General features: G+C 38.8%; 1 protein-coding gene across 1 annotated transcript in view; it reads left to right on the top strand.

The window, feature by feature from the left end:
- The window catches only part of tbkbp1 (TBK1 binding protein 1), a 71,414-nt gene extending 55,036 nt beyond the window's left edge, over positions 1-16,378 (top strand). Inside the window, exons 7-10 of the mRNA XM_079846040.1 lie at positions 957-1,018; positions 6,338-6,453; positions 9,928-10,721; positions 13,979-16,378. Of these exons, the coding sequence (XP_079702166.1) occupies positions 957-1,018; positions 6,338-6,453; positions 9,928-10,721; positions 13,979-14,110 (1,104 nt within the window). The 3' untranslated portion in view covers positions 14,111-16,378. The remainder of the gene's footprint in view (positions 1-956; positions 1,019-6,337; positions 6,454-9,927; positions 10,722-13,978) is intronic.
- Positions 16,379-17,330: the final 952 nt, after the last annotated feature.

The following is a 17,330-nucleotide window of genomic DNA, read 5'->3' as shown; positions in this document are numbered from 1 at the left end:
ACTATGAACCGGTTTGTGGTAAAAAAAAAAGTGCAAAGTGGGTACTGTCCCACTGACAAGCTGTTGTACCCCTAAAGGTACAATTTTTACACCCTTTTACTCTGTGAGTAAGGCACTGTAAATAAAGAGAAATGTTTTTTTTCTAGTGATAATGTATGATTACAAGCTGCTTAATTCATAAAATGACATTAAAATTAAAAATGAATTAAAACCAAATTAATTAATTAAAACTAAATCCATAAAAGTATCCCATGATGGAAACGCCTAATAGGTTATATATATATGAAGTGCCTACAACCTTTAATGATTTATATAGAACCTTTTTTTTCTAAGAGAAGCAAGTCTATTTGACTATGATCTGTGCAGTAACACAGATTTTTCTCAGAGTCATAGAAAACAGTGTATTAACAACTTTGTCTTACTTTCAATTATAGCATATAACTGAATTTTGCCTTTAACTTTTGTCTCCGATCAAGCATTGACGTGACCTTTCATGCTTTCATTAACTTGGACTTCAGATTTCTTTGGAAGAAATTAATACTTTTATTTATCAAGGATGCATTAAATTGCACAAAATATTAATCAGCAAAATTGTTTTCAATGTAATAAGAAGAAATGTTTCTTGAGCACCAAATCAGCATATTAGAATGATTCCTGATAATGATGCTGAAAATTCAGCTTTGCCATCACAGGAATAAATGACATTTTAAAATATATTAAAAACAGAAATGTCATTTAAATTATAATAATATGCCTCAATTTTACTGTAATGTTACTGTTTTAACTGATTTTTTTTATCAAATGAATGCAGCCTTGGTGAGTAAAAGCCAAAGTAAAAAACATTTTTAAGAAATCTTACCGACCCCAAACTTTTGAACAGGAGTGAAGGTTCACATAAAGTTCAGATTGCACATGTGTAATATACAGAAAGCCTAACATGACTCTCTTTTTCACAGGAGGTGAGCTCCACATGTGGACAGTGTGATGTGGAGTGGATAAAGAAAGTTGGAGATGAACAGTAAGTGTCTGCTTCCTTGATTAAAAGACAACAGCTGTGCATATTAACATGGAAGTTGCTGCTTTTGTAAATGTATTTGATTAGATTTTGCTGCTCTATTATTTGCTGCAGTTGCATGGCTAGTTTCTGTAAAGGTGTGGGCCATGGAAATGTACCAGTAGAGGGCAGTATAGCTATTGGCAAGCCTCCAGATCACTTTCACAATCACACAGAAAGAGGTCTAAAGTCTAACTGATTATGAAAAGAATACAGGTGAACTGAAAGTAACCTGTGAAGTGAAATGGGGAGTCTTGAAAAGGAAGGTCACAGTAATGCCTACATCTCTTTGCACCTCACAGTTTCACACTCTACTCCCCCTCTCTGTTTGAACTGTTGATTCTTGTAAAAGTCGTGATTTAACAGAAAACGGCTAAAATCTTACTTGCAGTTACTCAGACATTCTTATGCTGGTAATTTTTGAGGTTTTGTCTTGTTTTCTGATGGAGGGGATTATTAGGGATTATTATTTCTTAGCCACAGATTCTAAAAGAGAGGAAAAGATATACAGTTTAAAGAAATTCCACAATGTTCTGGTATCTTTCACTGAAATTGGCATCCCTATTTTTTTTTTCCATATGTGTGCAAGTTTTATGGTTTTTCACTTTGCAGCATCACTGTGTGAAATCATGATGATTTGAAATTGAAAATTAAAACATTTAGCTAATATTAATGCATTGTCAGCTAAATTTACTTAGCTGCTAAGGTTTAAATAAAAGCTATCTTCGACTAACAGTTTTTAACAGTCTTTACGCATAACAAGGTGGTGTCCCAACATGCCACTTTATAAACCAGAGTGTAAATAGAAACTCTGTTCAATTTATTTTAAAGTGTGCTGGTAACATTCAAAAGTTTAAGTAAACAGTACTGACTCCTACAATTTAATTGTTCTTGACTTTCATATCAACTTAAAATTATCATGTAAACTCAATTTAACCCCTTGCCTGTCAGCTCCCCCACCACCACCTTTTTGTCAAGTGGGGCATTTTGACATACCCATAATAAAAACGCTGCGACTCACAAGTTATTCTGAATAGACACATGACCAATATATTTCTAGAAAGCCAACACTTGAGAGTTCACAGCTGAATACCAGAGACATTTCTGAATTGTCCAGATGATGTTAGAGTGTAATGTTTTAACGAGCAGTGAATGTTGAACAATAGTAATCTGGGCCGTCTGCGATCTTTGACTGCAAAGGAGTTAAATATTTTTAGTAGTGGCAATGTAACTATAACTAGCTAATTCAGCAAATGCTAATTGGCAAGACAATTCTTTAATAACATTAGCATAGCAATTGCTGAAAGAGTACGGCAATATAGAACATTTAACATTTAACAAAATACCTGTTCTCAAAACAAGCTCATGCTGCACTTGTCAAAAAAAAACATATACAGAAACTCCTTTATTAATTAGAATAGCAAAGCAATAAACACTACTAAATCTCCCACTTCATATGGCCCTGAAATAGCCCTGTTTCAGGTAAATATTTGTTTGTCTAAATTAAAAGAAAGAAATGTATAGAACTCAAAACAATAAACAATTCAGACTTAAAATGGGTCAGTTTCACAAACTCAAAAGAAAAAGAAAGTTCTAAATACTCATAAGAGTTAATTTGATTGAACTAATTTGTTTAATTTGAGTTTGCCCTGCTCAATCCAGTGAATTATTTTGATTGTTATGGTTTATAGTGTGTATTTGCTTTCATCAAGATGTTTGGTTTGATATCAGACAGAAAACCTTAAAGTTCTTTTTTTTAACCAAAGATACTGATTCAAAGGGTTGAGATGGATGTTTTGCAATTATTTTTAATAATGCTTGTTGGGGTAAGGTCCCTATTTGTTCCTGTTTACATAGTATTTATTGTCTGTCACGGGGCTGTGCTTATTAAGTTATTTGACTGCTTTATGTTAAAGTTTTACTGACAAATAGAGTATATAAAGATAGAAGATGAATATCATAGAACAAATTTCAGAACAAAGGTCAGACATCGCTCAAGCAGCCCACATCCCTCCCACACTAGATCATCATCATCATCAATATTCACATAAAAAGCACACAAATATACACACACACACATACACATCCTCCCACTCATATATATATATATATATATATATATATATATATATATATATATATATATATATATATATATATATATATATATATATATATATATATATATATATATATATATATATATATATATATATATATATATATATATATATATATATATATATATATATAAACATTATTTTGTTCTTTTTGTACTTAATAGCACTGCAGTTGCTCAACAAAAGCACTTTTTCATACTTCAAGGGTTGTGATTTTACAGATCTGTGTGTGTGTGTGTGTGTGTGTGTGTGTGTGTGTGTGTGTGTGTGTGTGTGTGTGTGTGTGTGTGTGTGTGTGTGTGTGTGTGTGTGTGTGTGTGTGTGTGTGTGTGTGTGTGTGTGTGTGTGTGTGTGTGTGTGTGTGTGTGTGTGTGTGTGTGTGTGTGGACTGGTAATCCCTACGTTATGGGGACAAAATGTCCCCACCATGAGGAAAACATCGTATAAATCTGACTGTGATGTTTTTTGAAAATGTAAAAATGCAGAATGTCTCCTGTGATGGGTAGGTTTAGGGGCAAGGGCAGTGTAGGGAGATAGAATATACGGTATGTACGGTATAAAAACCATTACGCCTATGGAAAGTCCCCATAAAACATGAAAACCCAACGTGTGTGTGTGTGTGTGTGTGTGTGTGTGTGTGTGTGTGTGTGTGTGTGTGTGTGTGTGTGTGTGTGTGTGTGTGTGTGTGTGTGTGTGTGTGTGTGTGTGTGTGTGTGTGTGTGTGTGTGTGTGTGTGTGTGTGTGTGTGTGTGTGTGTGTGTGCGTTCGAGCAAGCGAGCGAGCGTGTGTGGAGGTGAGAAAAAAGGTGTTGCACATCATCTAAATCGCCTGTAAATACTTCTTTGATAGATAGTGTCTATCAAATGAGGATGACACTTAGACAGTGGAGTTATTGCTCAGTCGTCTATAATGATGGAAGAGAAAGGCAACTCATTACCGCTGAGTACCAAGGCTGCTTGAGCCTGACTGTGGATGTTCAGATGCCCAGAGGGCCAAATGAAGGACACAATGAGCAGAACGGTAAGAATATCCAAAGCTATGGCTCATTGGCTAGCAACAGGGGGAAACTTTGCCGATCGCTGGTGGTGTGAGGTGGTTAAAACCGATTGGCCTGTGGTTTCTTTTGAACTGTGGTCTATGAATACAAATTAAAACTGTGCGTCCAGTACTTTGCCTATACTGAGGTCAGTTTTTTCTTTGGTATTATTTAGTCTCAAAATAAACAGATATGAGACATGATTAATCAACAGTGCAGCTGAATCTCTCTTATTCAGATATCTTTGGGCAATATGGTAATGCGTGTGTGTGTGTGCGTGTGTGTGCGTGTGTGTGTGTGTGTGTGTGCGTGTGTGTGTGTGTGTCTGTGTGGGACTGAAAAAGAGGCAGAGAGCTTTAGTCCTCCACTAACTGAGAGAGAAAATTGACTAGATGTGACCTTGCACCAGACTGCATTGGTGGCGGCTGACTCATTTAACTCGTCTTATTAAAATGCAGCGAACTTCATCATTAGTTTTGTCCCCTTGTGTTTGACCCTCTTCATACTTTTTTCATATCTACTCATTATTGTCATTTGCAATTAATTAAAATTTGCATTATAGTGACTTTACTTAATCAAAGTGGTAGTTGACCTTAAAAGCTTTTGAGATTGTTTTCAAATTTGCACTGAAGATTTTTATCCTTATACATATGAAAAAATGGCACTCATAATGATCCTTGAAAAGTACAATATAACTCAACAGCATGATGATTACACATACTACTGTATTTACGTCTCTGTGGTTCTCAAATTCATGCGAATGCAAGCGGGTTTAAAAAAGTGAGTGGTCGCACGTGCCCTCTGAAGTGTAAAAACTGAAATGTCTCTCCTGATATATCTGACACCATCTAAAAAAGATGAGTCTTTTTAGAATAAAGCTCCGAAGGTTTTTGTGAATTCGGTCAGCGCAAAATCAGATAAAGCTAAACTGATGTTTCTGTTTCCTTGCATCAAAATTAGCTGGCATGTTTTACCATAACATTTTCTTTTTGATGATTATCACAAATGTATAACTCTTCTGTGTCTAATTCTTATTGTGTATCTTTTGAGCAAACAAGATAATATCAATACAGTATGTGATAGCATTTTTGTTAAATGGAAGGAAAGCTTTTGTTCTCAGTGGAAGAGAAGCAACAAGTTTGCAAGATAAGTAAGAGGTGATGTACAGTCAGTCAGTCATTACTGCAAAATAAACCAGCCTGGTGCTTTAATACATTACTATTTATCATATAAATAAATAAACAATTGGACATGAACTTTTGATTATGAGTTAAAGTTATTTTATAGTGTGTGAAGAAGGAGACCGCAGAGTGCTACAAGAGACTAGCACATTTGTGTAGGAAATCAGTTGGCAATTTTTGTGATGACTGATGCTTTTTAGAAATTTGGTTGCCATGGTGAGTGACTGCAGAGTCAGATGATTTGAAACTATACACTGGCCCAGTCATGCGTTATGTTCTCACTTGTGGAGCGACACATATCACAGTTAAATAGTGTTACCAACTGTCATAAACATAATTGTCAACCATTGTTATGTGCAGAAGCATACCACCTTATTATTGGTTTTATATGTCATAAATGCTAAGTAATGCTGATATTTGTATTGTCATTGTCAGTTATACGGTAATGTGCGGTTTGGATCCAGTGCAGTTCCATGTCAGCTGGTAACAGCATGATGTTAAGTGCACGTGGTAAATAATGTTTAGTTTTGTAAATAGGAGCAATTTACAGTATGAGCCTAGTTTACATAGCAAGAATATGGCAGTAATGATGACAATGACTTAATTTAAAGGGATAGTTCACCCAAAAAGGAAAATTCTGTCATCATTTACTCACCCTCAAGTTGTTCCGAACCTTTTGCTGTACACAAAGAAATATATTTTGAAGAATGTTTGTTACCAAGCAGATCTCTGCCCCCATTGACTACCATAGAAATGTATACAGGTTTGGAACAACTTGAGGGTGAGTAAATGATGACAGAATTTTCATTTTTTTGGTATCCCTTTAAATAACCAGGGTGCAATACTGTTGCAGGGCATTTAGAAACTGGTTAAACTTGATTGCAGGTGGTTATAATACTAAAACTTTCTTTTCTCATTCCCTCTCTTTCTCCTGTTCTCTCCACAGAGTCAATCTGGCTTTGGCCTATACTGAGCTGACAGAGGAGTTGGGCAAGTTACAGGCTCTGACCTCGAAACAGACCGAGATATTGCGGAAAGCGTCACAGGAGCCGGTGAGCCCAGGTACGAGGACAAAGATCGTCATATGACATCCATATTATACATTCATTCAGAGACGTATAAAGAGTCTTTAACATACACCATAGACACCTTCTAATTGCCAGTTTGACTATCTCATATACAGTAGAAAGAGGTCAGTGAGTTAACTACGTAAGATCCAAAAAAATGATAAAGCCTGTTTAAATGGTTGCAAAGAAGAAATCACTAATTTAATATATTCCATGTGTGACACCCACGGCACTCAATTAAATCCTTTGGGATGAATTGAAATATCAACTGCCAACTTGACCTTATTCATAGTGTAGTGTTAAGAAGACCTTATTTAGGTAATAATCATATGTTCATACTTTAATGAACCTCTTTTGTAATAGAACCAATTCGTCAAACTCACAGTGTGCGTGTAAACAGGTGCTTTTTTTAGCACTGCATGCTTGTTTGCTCTCGCTGTATTCCACAAGGAATATTTTTGCTGACGTTTTGATCGCCTCTCACGTTGAGTGTCTCTTCTTTAGAGTTTAAGAACATAAACAACTCTTATCTTTTAGCACCTCTGCACTCAACCACACAACCCATTTGATATAGGAAACCAGTCTAAAAAGCAGAAGCGGATGGAGGAAAAAAAAACCCTACTGATTCATAGATAGAAGGACTGATTTCTCTAAATAGCTGATTGCAATCTCGCGATTGCAGGAAGCTCACACAGTATATGCACGTTAGACTTATTATCGAGAGATATATGCATCTTCTGTACAAGATCTTGTATGCCTGTTTATAGTCAGAAACTTGTGTAGAAGTAGCCTGCCACAGGTGCTGGGGTTCAAAGAGGAAATCTGTGGGGAAAGAGGAAGTCATTACAGACGTCTATCTGTCCATTAGGGACTGTTTTCTTTACACTGCCTTTCAAGGTATTCTTCCGGTAATAAAAAGAAACCATGCTACCTTTAATTTAATTTAAATATTCAAGCATTTTATATATGAATTTAACCATATAATTGTAACATTTTCATGTCATTGCCCATGTTTTAGATTTTTGTTATGAAAAGTGCAAATCTGACTAGCTATGTTTATGTTGTGTACATAATTCTGATTAAACTCATATGTATAGAATGGGTGATTTAGTTAACACACATAGGGGCCTATTTTAACGATCTGAGCACATGGTTTGAAGCGCATGGCGCTGGTGCACTTAGGGCAGGTCCGAATCCACTTTTGCTAGTTTAAGCACTGAAAAAACTGTTTGGCGTGCCAGGCGCATAGTCCAAAGGGGTTGTACCTAGTCTCTTAATGAGTCATTGGTGTATTTTGGGCGTAATGTGCAATAAATCTCTCATCTCCCATTCCCTTTAAAAGCCAGTTGTGCTTCCACCATGGCGGATTCGCTATTTACATGTCAAAATTTCCGAGTGTAAAGACTGAATGCTTCTCCAGAGAGGAATTCTTTTATATTAGGAATCCTATTAATATTTAAAAAATGTTGTGAGCTGCTGCGCATCCCTGTGTGTGTATTAAGCAGAGTGTACATGTGTTGTGCGCCCTTTAAGAAACACAAAAAATACTGCGCTATTGACTTTAGACCAGGTTTTTGTTGGTCAATGGCACAGTCGTTTTCAGTTGCCTCAAAATAGCAATGCACCTAGTTTTCAGACCAGCACGCCCATGGGCGAACAGATGGGCACAAGTGCATTTGCTATTTAAAGGTCCCATGGCATGGATTGTTTTTATTATTTTATAATGTTTTCTATACTGATTCTATTAGCCCTCTGGCTTGAATGCTCTTTTTCAAGAGGCGTGTCTGATGTGAGACATCAGTGAAAACGCCCACTGTTGTTACTGGCTGACATCTTTGCATTTGAAATGAGTATTAGATTATGTGGCGGAGGGGGCGTGGTTTAGCAAGGTCTGCAAGCGCTGCCAGAGAGAGAGACGGACTGCATGTGGACCAGAGAGACCTTAGAGCTGGAGAAAGATAGCTGAGAAAGCTTTATTGTACAGAGTTGTTGAGAGCGCAAGTTTATTTCGTTTGTATCTGAGAGTTCTGAATAAACATGAGTCCCAGTCACGCCGACCCTGTCTTCTTCCTTCTTATTCTACGAACTTTGTAACATGTGGAACCTCTCTCGAATAGCCTACTTTTGCTACGTTTTTTTTACCATCACAGCCGTCGAGATGAACGAATCGTCAAAGTGTTGATTATAGCATTATTTTTAGATCTTTTCCCATCACATGAAAAGCTGCAGTGATGAGCATTGAGTACACAGTCTGTTGATCGCGTGAATGCAGTGATCTTGTCATTGCAGCACGTTTTCTCTCACAAAATGCTTTCACCACAACTAACAGCAAACACGACATCGACATGAATACAGTAAGAGCTTTGTGCAGCATAACAGCGTCATTCGTTATAACGGCAGTTTGGTAAAAGTGTGCAGATACACTCGCAAAGTGTGATTGACAGATCCAAACATTATAAAGACTGTGCTAATCTAGCATCTAATCACAATTGAAATAACAGATTTGTTTCATGCTACTAACAGAAACGATGTGAAGTTGATCGTTTTAGTCACTGGCTTGATTCACTGATACATTACGCTAAGGGCATCAAGACGGCCAGCGGCGGGACTGACAGTATTAAGCGATTTAGAAAGAAAGTCTGCGTGAACTTGACACATCAGACTTAGTTACACATCAGAAATCACTGATCACAGATCAGGCATTAATGAACACTGTTACTCACTGTTTGTGGCGGTGCTGTCGAATCCATATGGTAGGAAGGGGAGGCAACCGTTCCCCGTATGGCGACATACAGGGAAGATTCCAGATCAGCTCGTCTGAGCTCTCATTTTCTCAAAGGCAGAGCAGGACACCCAGAACTCGGTTTACACCTATCAAAATTTCTAGCCACTTGGGGACCATATACAGGCTAGGGGAACTCATATTAATGTTAAAAGGAAAATGTCATGCCATGGGACCTTTAAACAACGTGGCACTGGATGTGAAAATTCTAACTGTCGGGCTGAAACTAGCAAAAAAACAGCCTGCCGTTGCATTGTTCCAGGTGTATGATAGGGCCCTAAAAAAAACGACAGATCTTTTCTTCTGTATTGTGACATACATCTGAGTGTAATGGATTATCAAAAAAGAAAAAATGTAAGACGATGGCATTTCAGCACAATAAAGGATTGGAGATGTCACCAGAGAGGTTTGGAATTTTTTTACCAGAAGGTCAGGTTATATATTCATTAAAGATTATGAGGTAGAACATTTAAAAAAAAGTGAAACACATGCAGATCAAACATGGATTTAGAAAATTGTCGGGTGACATTTAAATTCATGCTCACTTTTAGGAGCATTTTCTGCAGTAATTTTGTTAACATAATTAACACTGATGTCAAGCATGTGTGCAACGTGGTTATGTTTAAACATGTCATGTCTTACTGCTTATATTTAATCTCTTTTTTCACTTTTGTGTTCATCTTCTAGTTCAGCGCCACTCTCCCGTCCCTCACCAGAGGCATTCGCCCGTTCCGCAGCGGCATTCCCCCATCCAACAGCGTCATTCCCCCATCCAACAGCGTCACTCTCCTGTGCCCCAGCGGCGCTCCCCTATCCTGCAGCGTCTCTCTCCGGACATGCACCGTCGCTCACCTCTGCCTGAGCTCAGCGACGGCCCCGCATCCTATTCTTGCAGGCCTACTTCCCACCACCTGAGGGCCAGTTTCCAGGGAAGACGCAGTTACTCTGAAGTAGCCGATCCGTCTGCTTATCAGCGGCCGCCACGGTTCACTCTGGACCCGGTGTCCACCCTGCCGAAACCTCGACCTTATGTCGACAGCTACCACAAGCAGCAGCAGCAGCAACAACAGCAGCAAAAACAACAACAGCAACATGGAGGAAGCCAGCACATGTTAGTTCAAAGACAGGGCTCTCAGTCTGGGGTTGGAGGCGATGGGGGATTGGCTGAATCTCCACGGCTGTCCAGGGAGCTGTCCTTCCACCACTCGGATGTGTCCCACTTGCATTTCGAGCCTCAGCCCAGCCCGGCACCTCTGCATTCATCCCCACAGCCTCCGCAGTCCTCAGAGGATGAGGAGGAGTGGTCCTGCCCTCATCCCATCAGTCCACCGCGAACACTGGGGGTGTCGAGTCCCTCATCGAGCACCAGAGGCCCCACCTCTTGTTCCGTTTTCCCCATTCCTTCCCGTCCCAACACCCTAAGCTGCCACCCACCTGGATACCTGCATGCAGAGCACGCCCAGTCGTGGCCATCCATCAACGTGAGTAGCAAATCAGTGGCCAGAATAACCAACCCAGAGTCATTGGAAAAACGTGCCTGTGGCAACATTTCTGCAAAATGATATTGCATTGCTTCTTGCACATTTCGTGACGCATTGCAAGTGCAATTATGTACCAGGTGAGCTACCGAGCAAGTTTACAATGTCAAAAAAGCCAGATACTTGGAGCTGGTTATGTGATGCAAACATTAAAATGTATCAGTTTACAAACCATGCACTATGGTAAAAGTCTTTTGAGTCATAACACATTATTGTGCAAAGTACAGAGTGAAATTAATTGATAATCATAATTTATGTGAAAAGGAATAAAAGTTGTTGGTGTTTTACTGCCACTACTGTTTATTTGAGCTGGAAACTGTAGTAAATTGCATGTATACTGTAGGTACATTTTTTGGAGTTTAGGTAGAGGCACATTTTTCCAATGAGCCTATGTTGAAGATAACATAAAGGTGAAATGTGTAACCAAATGGAATAACACTTTTTTTTTCATACTGGATTCCTTAAATTTGTGCAGAATTCAAAATGCTTTTAAAATTCCTTCAATTACAATGAACTGAAAATATAGCCGTTTCCACCGCAGGAACTTTCCCCTTGAACTAGGGACTTTGGGGTGGTACTCGGTGTGTTTCGACCGCAGGAACCAGGGGTTACATAAAGTTCCGGGTAAAAATGTCCCCCTCAAAATGTCCCTGCTCGTGAGGTAGTACTTTTTCAAAGTTCAGGAACTTTCAGTGGTGGGACTTGAGCGCTGTCTGTTGCAGTGCGTGCAGTAAGAGTTGTTTGCTATTGGAATCAACAATGAAGTTAAAAAAATCTTCGATCGATGGACCGACGGCGAGGTTCAGGGTTTATTCAGCTTAAGCCTGGAACATACCAAGCCGACGGTTGGCCGTCGGGCAGTTTTCGTGCGTCGGCCAACTAAGTTGGTCGTTGATCGTTCTGATTGGCTGTTCTGCTAGCAATCCAGTGCACGAGAAAACCCCCCAAAAGTGATCATCTGTGGTGAGCGTGATTATGAGGTGGTCTTATAGACAGTAAAAGAAATGGACCACGGCGACCCCATAGGCTTCGACGGGGAAAAGTGAAGTCAATTAGAAGCACTCACTTCCAGATGGCTGAGCGTACTGTGCTGCCTCAGACTGAGCTTGACGACTTAGATGTGAAGTGAGCGACCTGTCTTACAGTTGTAAGTCTTCTAGCAGTTGTGCAAAGTGAAATCTGAATCACAATGTTGAAATATTTATGGACTTTATGCCTCCACGTCCCCCCGATTGCCTCTAAAGCCCTATTCGGACGGGATTAGTTTAACATGGGGAGGTGGGGGTAAAGTAATTATTACCAGAGGTTCTCTGTGATTTTAGTCCCGTCCGAATGTGCCATCTCGGTAATCATTACGGACAATGTCAGTAAAGATTACGGAGACTTTTACCTTCTGTAAAAAGGTCTGGAAAAATGACCTCGGGTAATACTAATCCCGTTCGAATAGACCCGCTGTAAAAATGTACGGTAAAATTCCATCATTTACTGTTTAAAAGTAGTTTTTGGCGCGTTTTGCAAGCATGGAGCCGCTTCAAACAGCACTCGGTTGTGTTGTAGGTGGTGGGACAACTCTGTGGCAAACCTCCAGTATTTTCCGCATACCATTTAAACCAAAAAGAAGATATAAAACACTTATTAGAGGCACAACACTTCTTTTAGCATTACATTAGAATATTTTTTAATATTCATATAATATAAAAATGTTATTTAAGATTTTTTTAATATTCCGAGATTAAACACAGCGTTTCCTCCCTGCTCCAGTTTCGCGTTTTTCTTGTTGGCGTGTTTGCTCACGTGATAACAGGAAGCAACGTCATACGACAAGGAGGTTACTGTGGTGCGTAAAGCGAGTTACCCCTCCCACTTCTGCTAGTTTTACTGAGATGTCTTATCCCGTGCGAATTGGCCATTAACATTACAGACGTCCTGAGGTAAAATTACTTTACCCCCACCTCCCCATGTTAAACTAATCCCGTCCGAATAGGGCTATAGACAGTAAAAAAAAAATTCTGCAAGCTTCTCCTCCTGTCTATATGGTAATTTCTCTACTGGTGTACTCTCTCTGTTATGATGCAATCGTTTGCCTATTTTTAAAAAAACGGCTTCTACTGGGCGATAGTGTAAGATACAATGTAATGGAGCCTTTTATACATTGTCATGTTTCTTTAGACAATAAACAGTGGACAAATGGAGTCTTTAAACGCCTCAGATGTAAAGTTATTCGCTGTCAAAGTGACGCCAAAATGAATGGGAGTCAATGGGATGCTAACAGCAGGTGATGACTTGGTTAGCAATGGCTGCCCCTATGGAAGGTACGCTTTCCGGGTGCTGGATTACCCCCTTGGGTGCGCTTTGTTTATATAGGGTTTACAGGGTAGCTCTTCCGGTTTCCCGCTTTGAATAACGAAAACAGACTACTGCCACCAGCTGGTACAGAAAGCTATTTACTCTTACGCAGGTGCAGAACGGACGTGCTACTAGGCCGTCGGATGTCGAGCGTCTGCTTGGTGTGTCAGGGCAACTTTGGACCCAGACGCTGCCGACGTGAGCCAACGTGAGGCAACTCAGCAGTCTGCTTTCGTTGCCACTAGTTGGGTGGCGTCGGTTTGGTGTGTTCCTAGCTTTATATCCGGAGGACGAAATCCAGCGGGAACTGGAAAGTCGTGTGTAGTCCTACGTCACAGGGCTAATGGTACTTTAGACCGCGATGGAAACGCAGACAGCAACAGGTCTGAGGGAAAAAAAGTTCCTGGGACAAATTGTTCCAGGTAATTTCAGTGGAAACGGGGCTTATGTGTAGGAAAAGGTTTAAGACTTTGAATGGTGGCTTGACAAAGCCATATCTTAAAGTTTCAAAAGACTTCACAGTAATTTGATTTCCCAGAATGCCGTTTGTCAAATTTCTGTAATTCAGGAAAATCTTTTTCCTGTAATTCCGACTCAATTTCCTGTGGGGGTGTGGCCAGTTAAATTCAAATTCGAACTTAGATTTTGCTCTGTCTGGCTGCTCTAATAAACACTAAAATGTCTTGAAAGTGCCACAGAGAAACGGTGTTTACCCATTTCAGGGATATCAATCTTTTGCTTGTGCCAAGATATTTTAACATTGAATAAAATACACATTTCACCTTTATTGTATCCGTTTTAATGCTGGATTTTAAACATTATGGCTGTCAAACATATCACTGTGCCCTTTGCAGCTGTGGATGGAGACCGAGGAGGAGGGTGACGTCAGGAGCTGCCCGTTGTGTCAGCTAATCTTCCCTGTTGGTTACCCCGATGATGCCTTGATCAAGCACATTGACTCGCACCTGGAGAACAGCAAGATCTGACACCCACAGCCACGCCATGACCTTCCGTTATTCCGTAGTTACATTCATTTTTTGCTCCTGGTATTTTTAGCTGGGTGCCTTCAGACCCGAATGTAGGCGATGCACCTGTGGCCATTCTCACCATTTGTTAAGTGAAACGGAGATCAATGATAACCTACACAGCTCAGATATGCCGCGAATGGCTCACATCTCTATATATCTCGCTTCTTTTTAACACAAATTTGTTGAAATTGGTAACTTTCTATTTTGAATGCTGTCAGCAATTACATACACTAAACCTAACTCAAAAAAATATTGCAATATTAAGGCTCACAATTCAGCTTTTAGCTACTGTTCCCATGATGATTTGCATTGTTTACACTTCAGCGTGGTCACAGAATGTACTTTGTGTGCCATATTTAGGTGAAATGAGTAGTTATGAGGGAGCTATACAGGATGAGTATGAGAGAATATTAGACAAATGGCCAATGGTTGCATCATTTGAATTTCAGCACTTTATATAAGCACTTAAAATCCAGTTTATCTTTACCAGTATTACTAACACTAAGACAAAAAGTAAAACCATATAGATAAAATTTATTTTTTAATACTCCAGGGTTTTGCCCTTATATAAATATTAGTTTGGCAGGACTTCCCTTTAACAAAACTGGATTATTTGTAATTATCTGTAAATTCACAATCATCTCTTTTCTTTGTCTTCCGGGGTGTTTGGTTGTACAAAAAGGGAATATTTTTTTCTTTCCTATAAGATATTCTTAAAGTATTTCCTCTCATAATATATACATCATGATTGCAGCTCTGTAAACACTAGCCAAAACTGACAAAACACCAGTTACTGTTGTTTCTCAAGACAGTAATACTGTGATTTCTGCAGGATGGTTTTCGATCTTTTTGATGTAAATTGCTTCAGAAAAAATTGCTTTGACAAAATAATATATTCTTCTGATCATATCACAGAGCGCGATCGGTTTTATCAGTTTTTTTTATGTATTGTAAATGGTTACCTGTATTTAAAGCCAATTATATGTATTAACCTGTAAATTCAGCTATATAATATAGATATGCATTTTGCAAGCTCTGATAAGAGCAAATGGATTGCTGAAGATTAAAAGAAAACCATTGGAACTGCTAATTCAAGTTTTGTATTGTTGTAATCCAAATGATAAAGCCACCCAGTTGAATTAGCTAACTTACTATTCCTCCAAGTGTACCCTATACTATTTAAAAGTCTTCTTTCTTGCTACTTTCCCTGATTCTGCAGACTTGTGAAAATCGAGGGCACTGGATATGCTACTAACCTAAATACAGGAGAACTAAAATGGGAAAGTGGCACAAAGAAGTCATAGCTGGTGCACATGTGCGAAATTACAAAGCCAAATATAGCGAAGAGCAAAATTTGAAGCTGTATGCTGTCCGTCAAATAACTGGCATCCAATTGGTCGTCTATTTTTATGTGGTAACCGCTGATATTCTGGAAAATACCGTCCCAGATGTTGTAAATATGAATCGTCTATGATGTCACCATTTAATATTCCATGAAAGACTAACAAACAGGTGTGGATAAACTGAAATACCATCAATACAACCAAAGACACAGCCTGCTTGTTTTTTCATTTCTTTTCACATGATAACCACTTCACCACTTCAGCATATATTACGTTTGCAAAACTGGAACATGTGGGAAAACATTTTTAATGGGTAGTGTGCAGACATGGCAAGTCGCAGCTCAAGTGTAAAGACAGTCCATTTCTTCATAATCACACACAAGTTTCCATATATAACTTGTCTTGCACCCTTGTCAATGAACAGTAGAAGCAGAAGCAAAGTAAAACTTCAGCCACTATTCACAAAGATTCGCTCAGGAGTTATTTAAAAAGCTATTGCTGTTCTCTTGCTCCTCAAAACAGTGTTTTTTCTCATGCAAAGGCAAATTAGCCAACTGAATGCTTTTCTGGATGCTCAAAGTATATGGTCTCTCTTTTGCCCTGTAGTTTGGTGTGTGACTTTTTTGTGATATTCTTAAATAACTCAGGGGATAAAACTTTGTGAATATGGCTCCTTGACCATAGGACTAACTTCCAAAGGGACAACGTGATAACTCGCCAAATCTTTTAAAGAGCTAAGGGGACAATAATGGGGTAGAGATATTTTGTCATAGCAACAAAGGTACTGTAAAGAAAGAAGAAGAAAAAAAGAACATTGAAAACGAATGCATATTGTGTCAAATTATTCTGTAAATACTATGAAATAAACTGGAACATGCACTGATTGGGTGTCAATTTTTTAAATAGGATCACAATGGATTTTTATATTTGCAGTACATTATAATCATGTTTTCAAATTATCTATCCTCATTACACAATATTGGGAATATTATAACCTAATAATTCGTTTTCTCACATGTATGGAGCACACAATTTAGTGGAAATGTTTTAGTTGAAATGTGCTTATGCTTCTTTTTTAAATAATTTTGATTGGTTGCATATTTTGTTTATGCATAATATGTGGCATTGATAGGAGCTGATCATAGATATTAACAATAAATGATTTAATCTCCTATCAAGACCACATATAAGGTCTGGGTAGATTGGTAAGCAAACAATCAGATCTCGTAATCAACATGTTGGAAAAATGGGCACGCTGTAAAGTAAACCCTTACGATGTTAACCTTTGAGTTCACAAAACTGGCACATTTAAGTAACCTGAATTGTATCATTGTTTTGAGTTTTATGAACTTGTTTCTTTTAAAGGGGGGTCTCATGCTATTTCATGAGTTTTTTTACACTGTTAAAGAGTTGGATTCCCATGCTAAACATGGCCAAAGTCTGTGCCAAAAATACTCCTTCCGGTTTCTCACAAGTTTCTGAAAGTTTTTTTCGAGTATGGCTCTGTATGAAGCCATAAAGGGCGGAATATCCTTGTATGTACACTTCTCCCGGAAAAGCGTGCGCACACACCAAGCAAAGCATGCTCATCATTCGGGTAACACATTTTTTTTTTCTGTATCAAGATAGGGACACGTTTATGTACATTTTATTTTGTGATTTAACCGGAACGAATAGCGTGTGTGCAAAACACTAAAGACTTTTTTGAGATATGAAGGATGTGAGGACATGAGATTGGCTGAGAAAGAAAAAAAAGATGGACGACGCACCTTCACTCTCTTCCATTGTAAGCCAATGTGTCCAAATATGGCGCTGACATCTTGAGTTTCGAGTCT

Source organism: Gobio gobio, assembly GCF_949357685.1.
Source record: "Gobio gobio genome assembly, chromosome: 20".
In the NCBI taxonomy this organism is placed as follows: Eukaryota; Metazoa; Chordata; class Actinopteri; order Cypriniformes; family Gobionidae; genus Gobio; species Gobio gobio.
The sequence above is the reverse complement of the archived record's forward strand: the minus strand, read 5'-3'. Positions and strand labels throughout refer to the sequence as shown.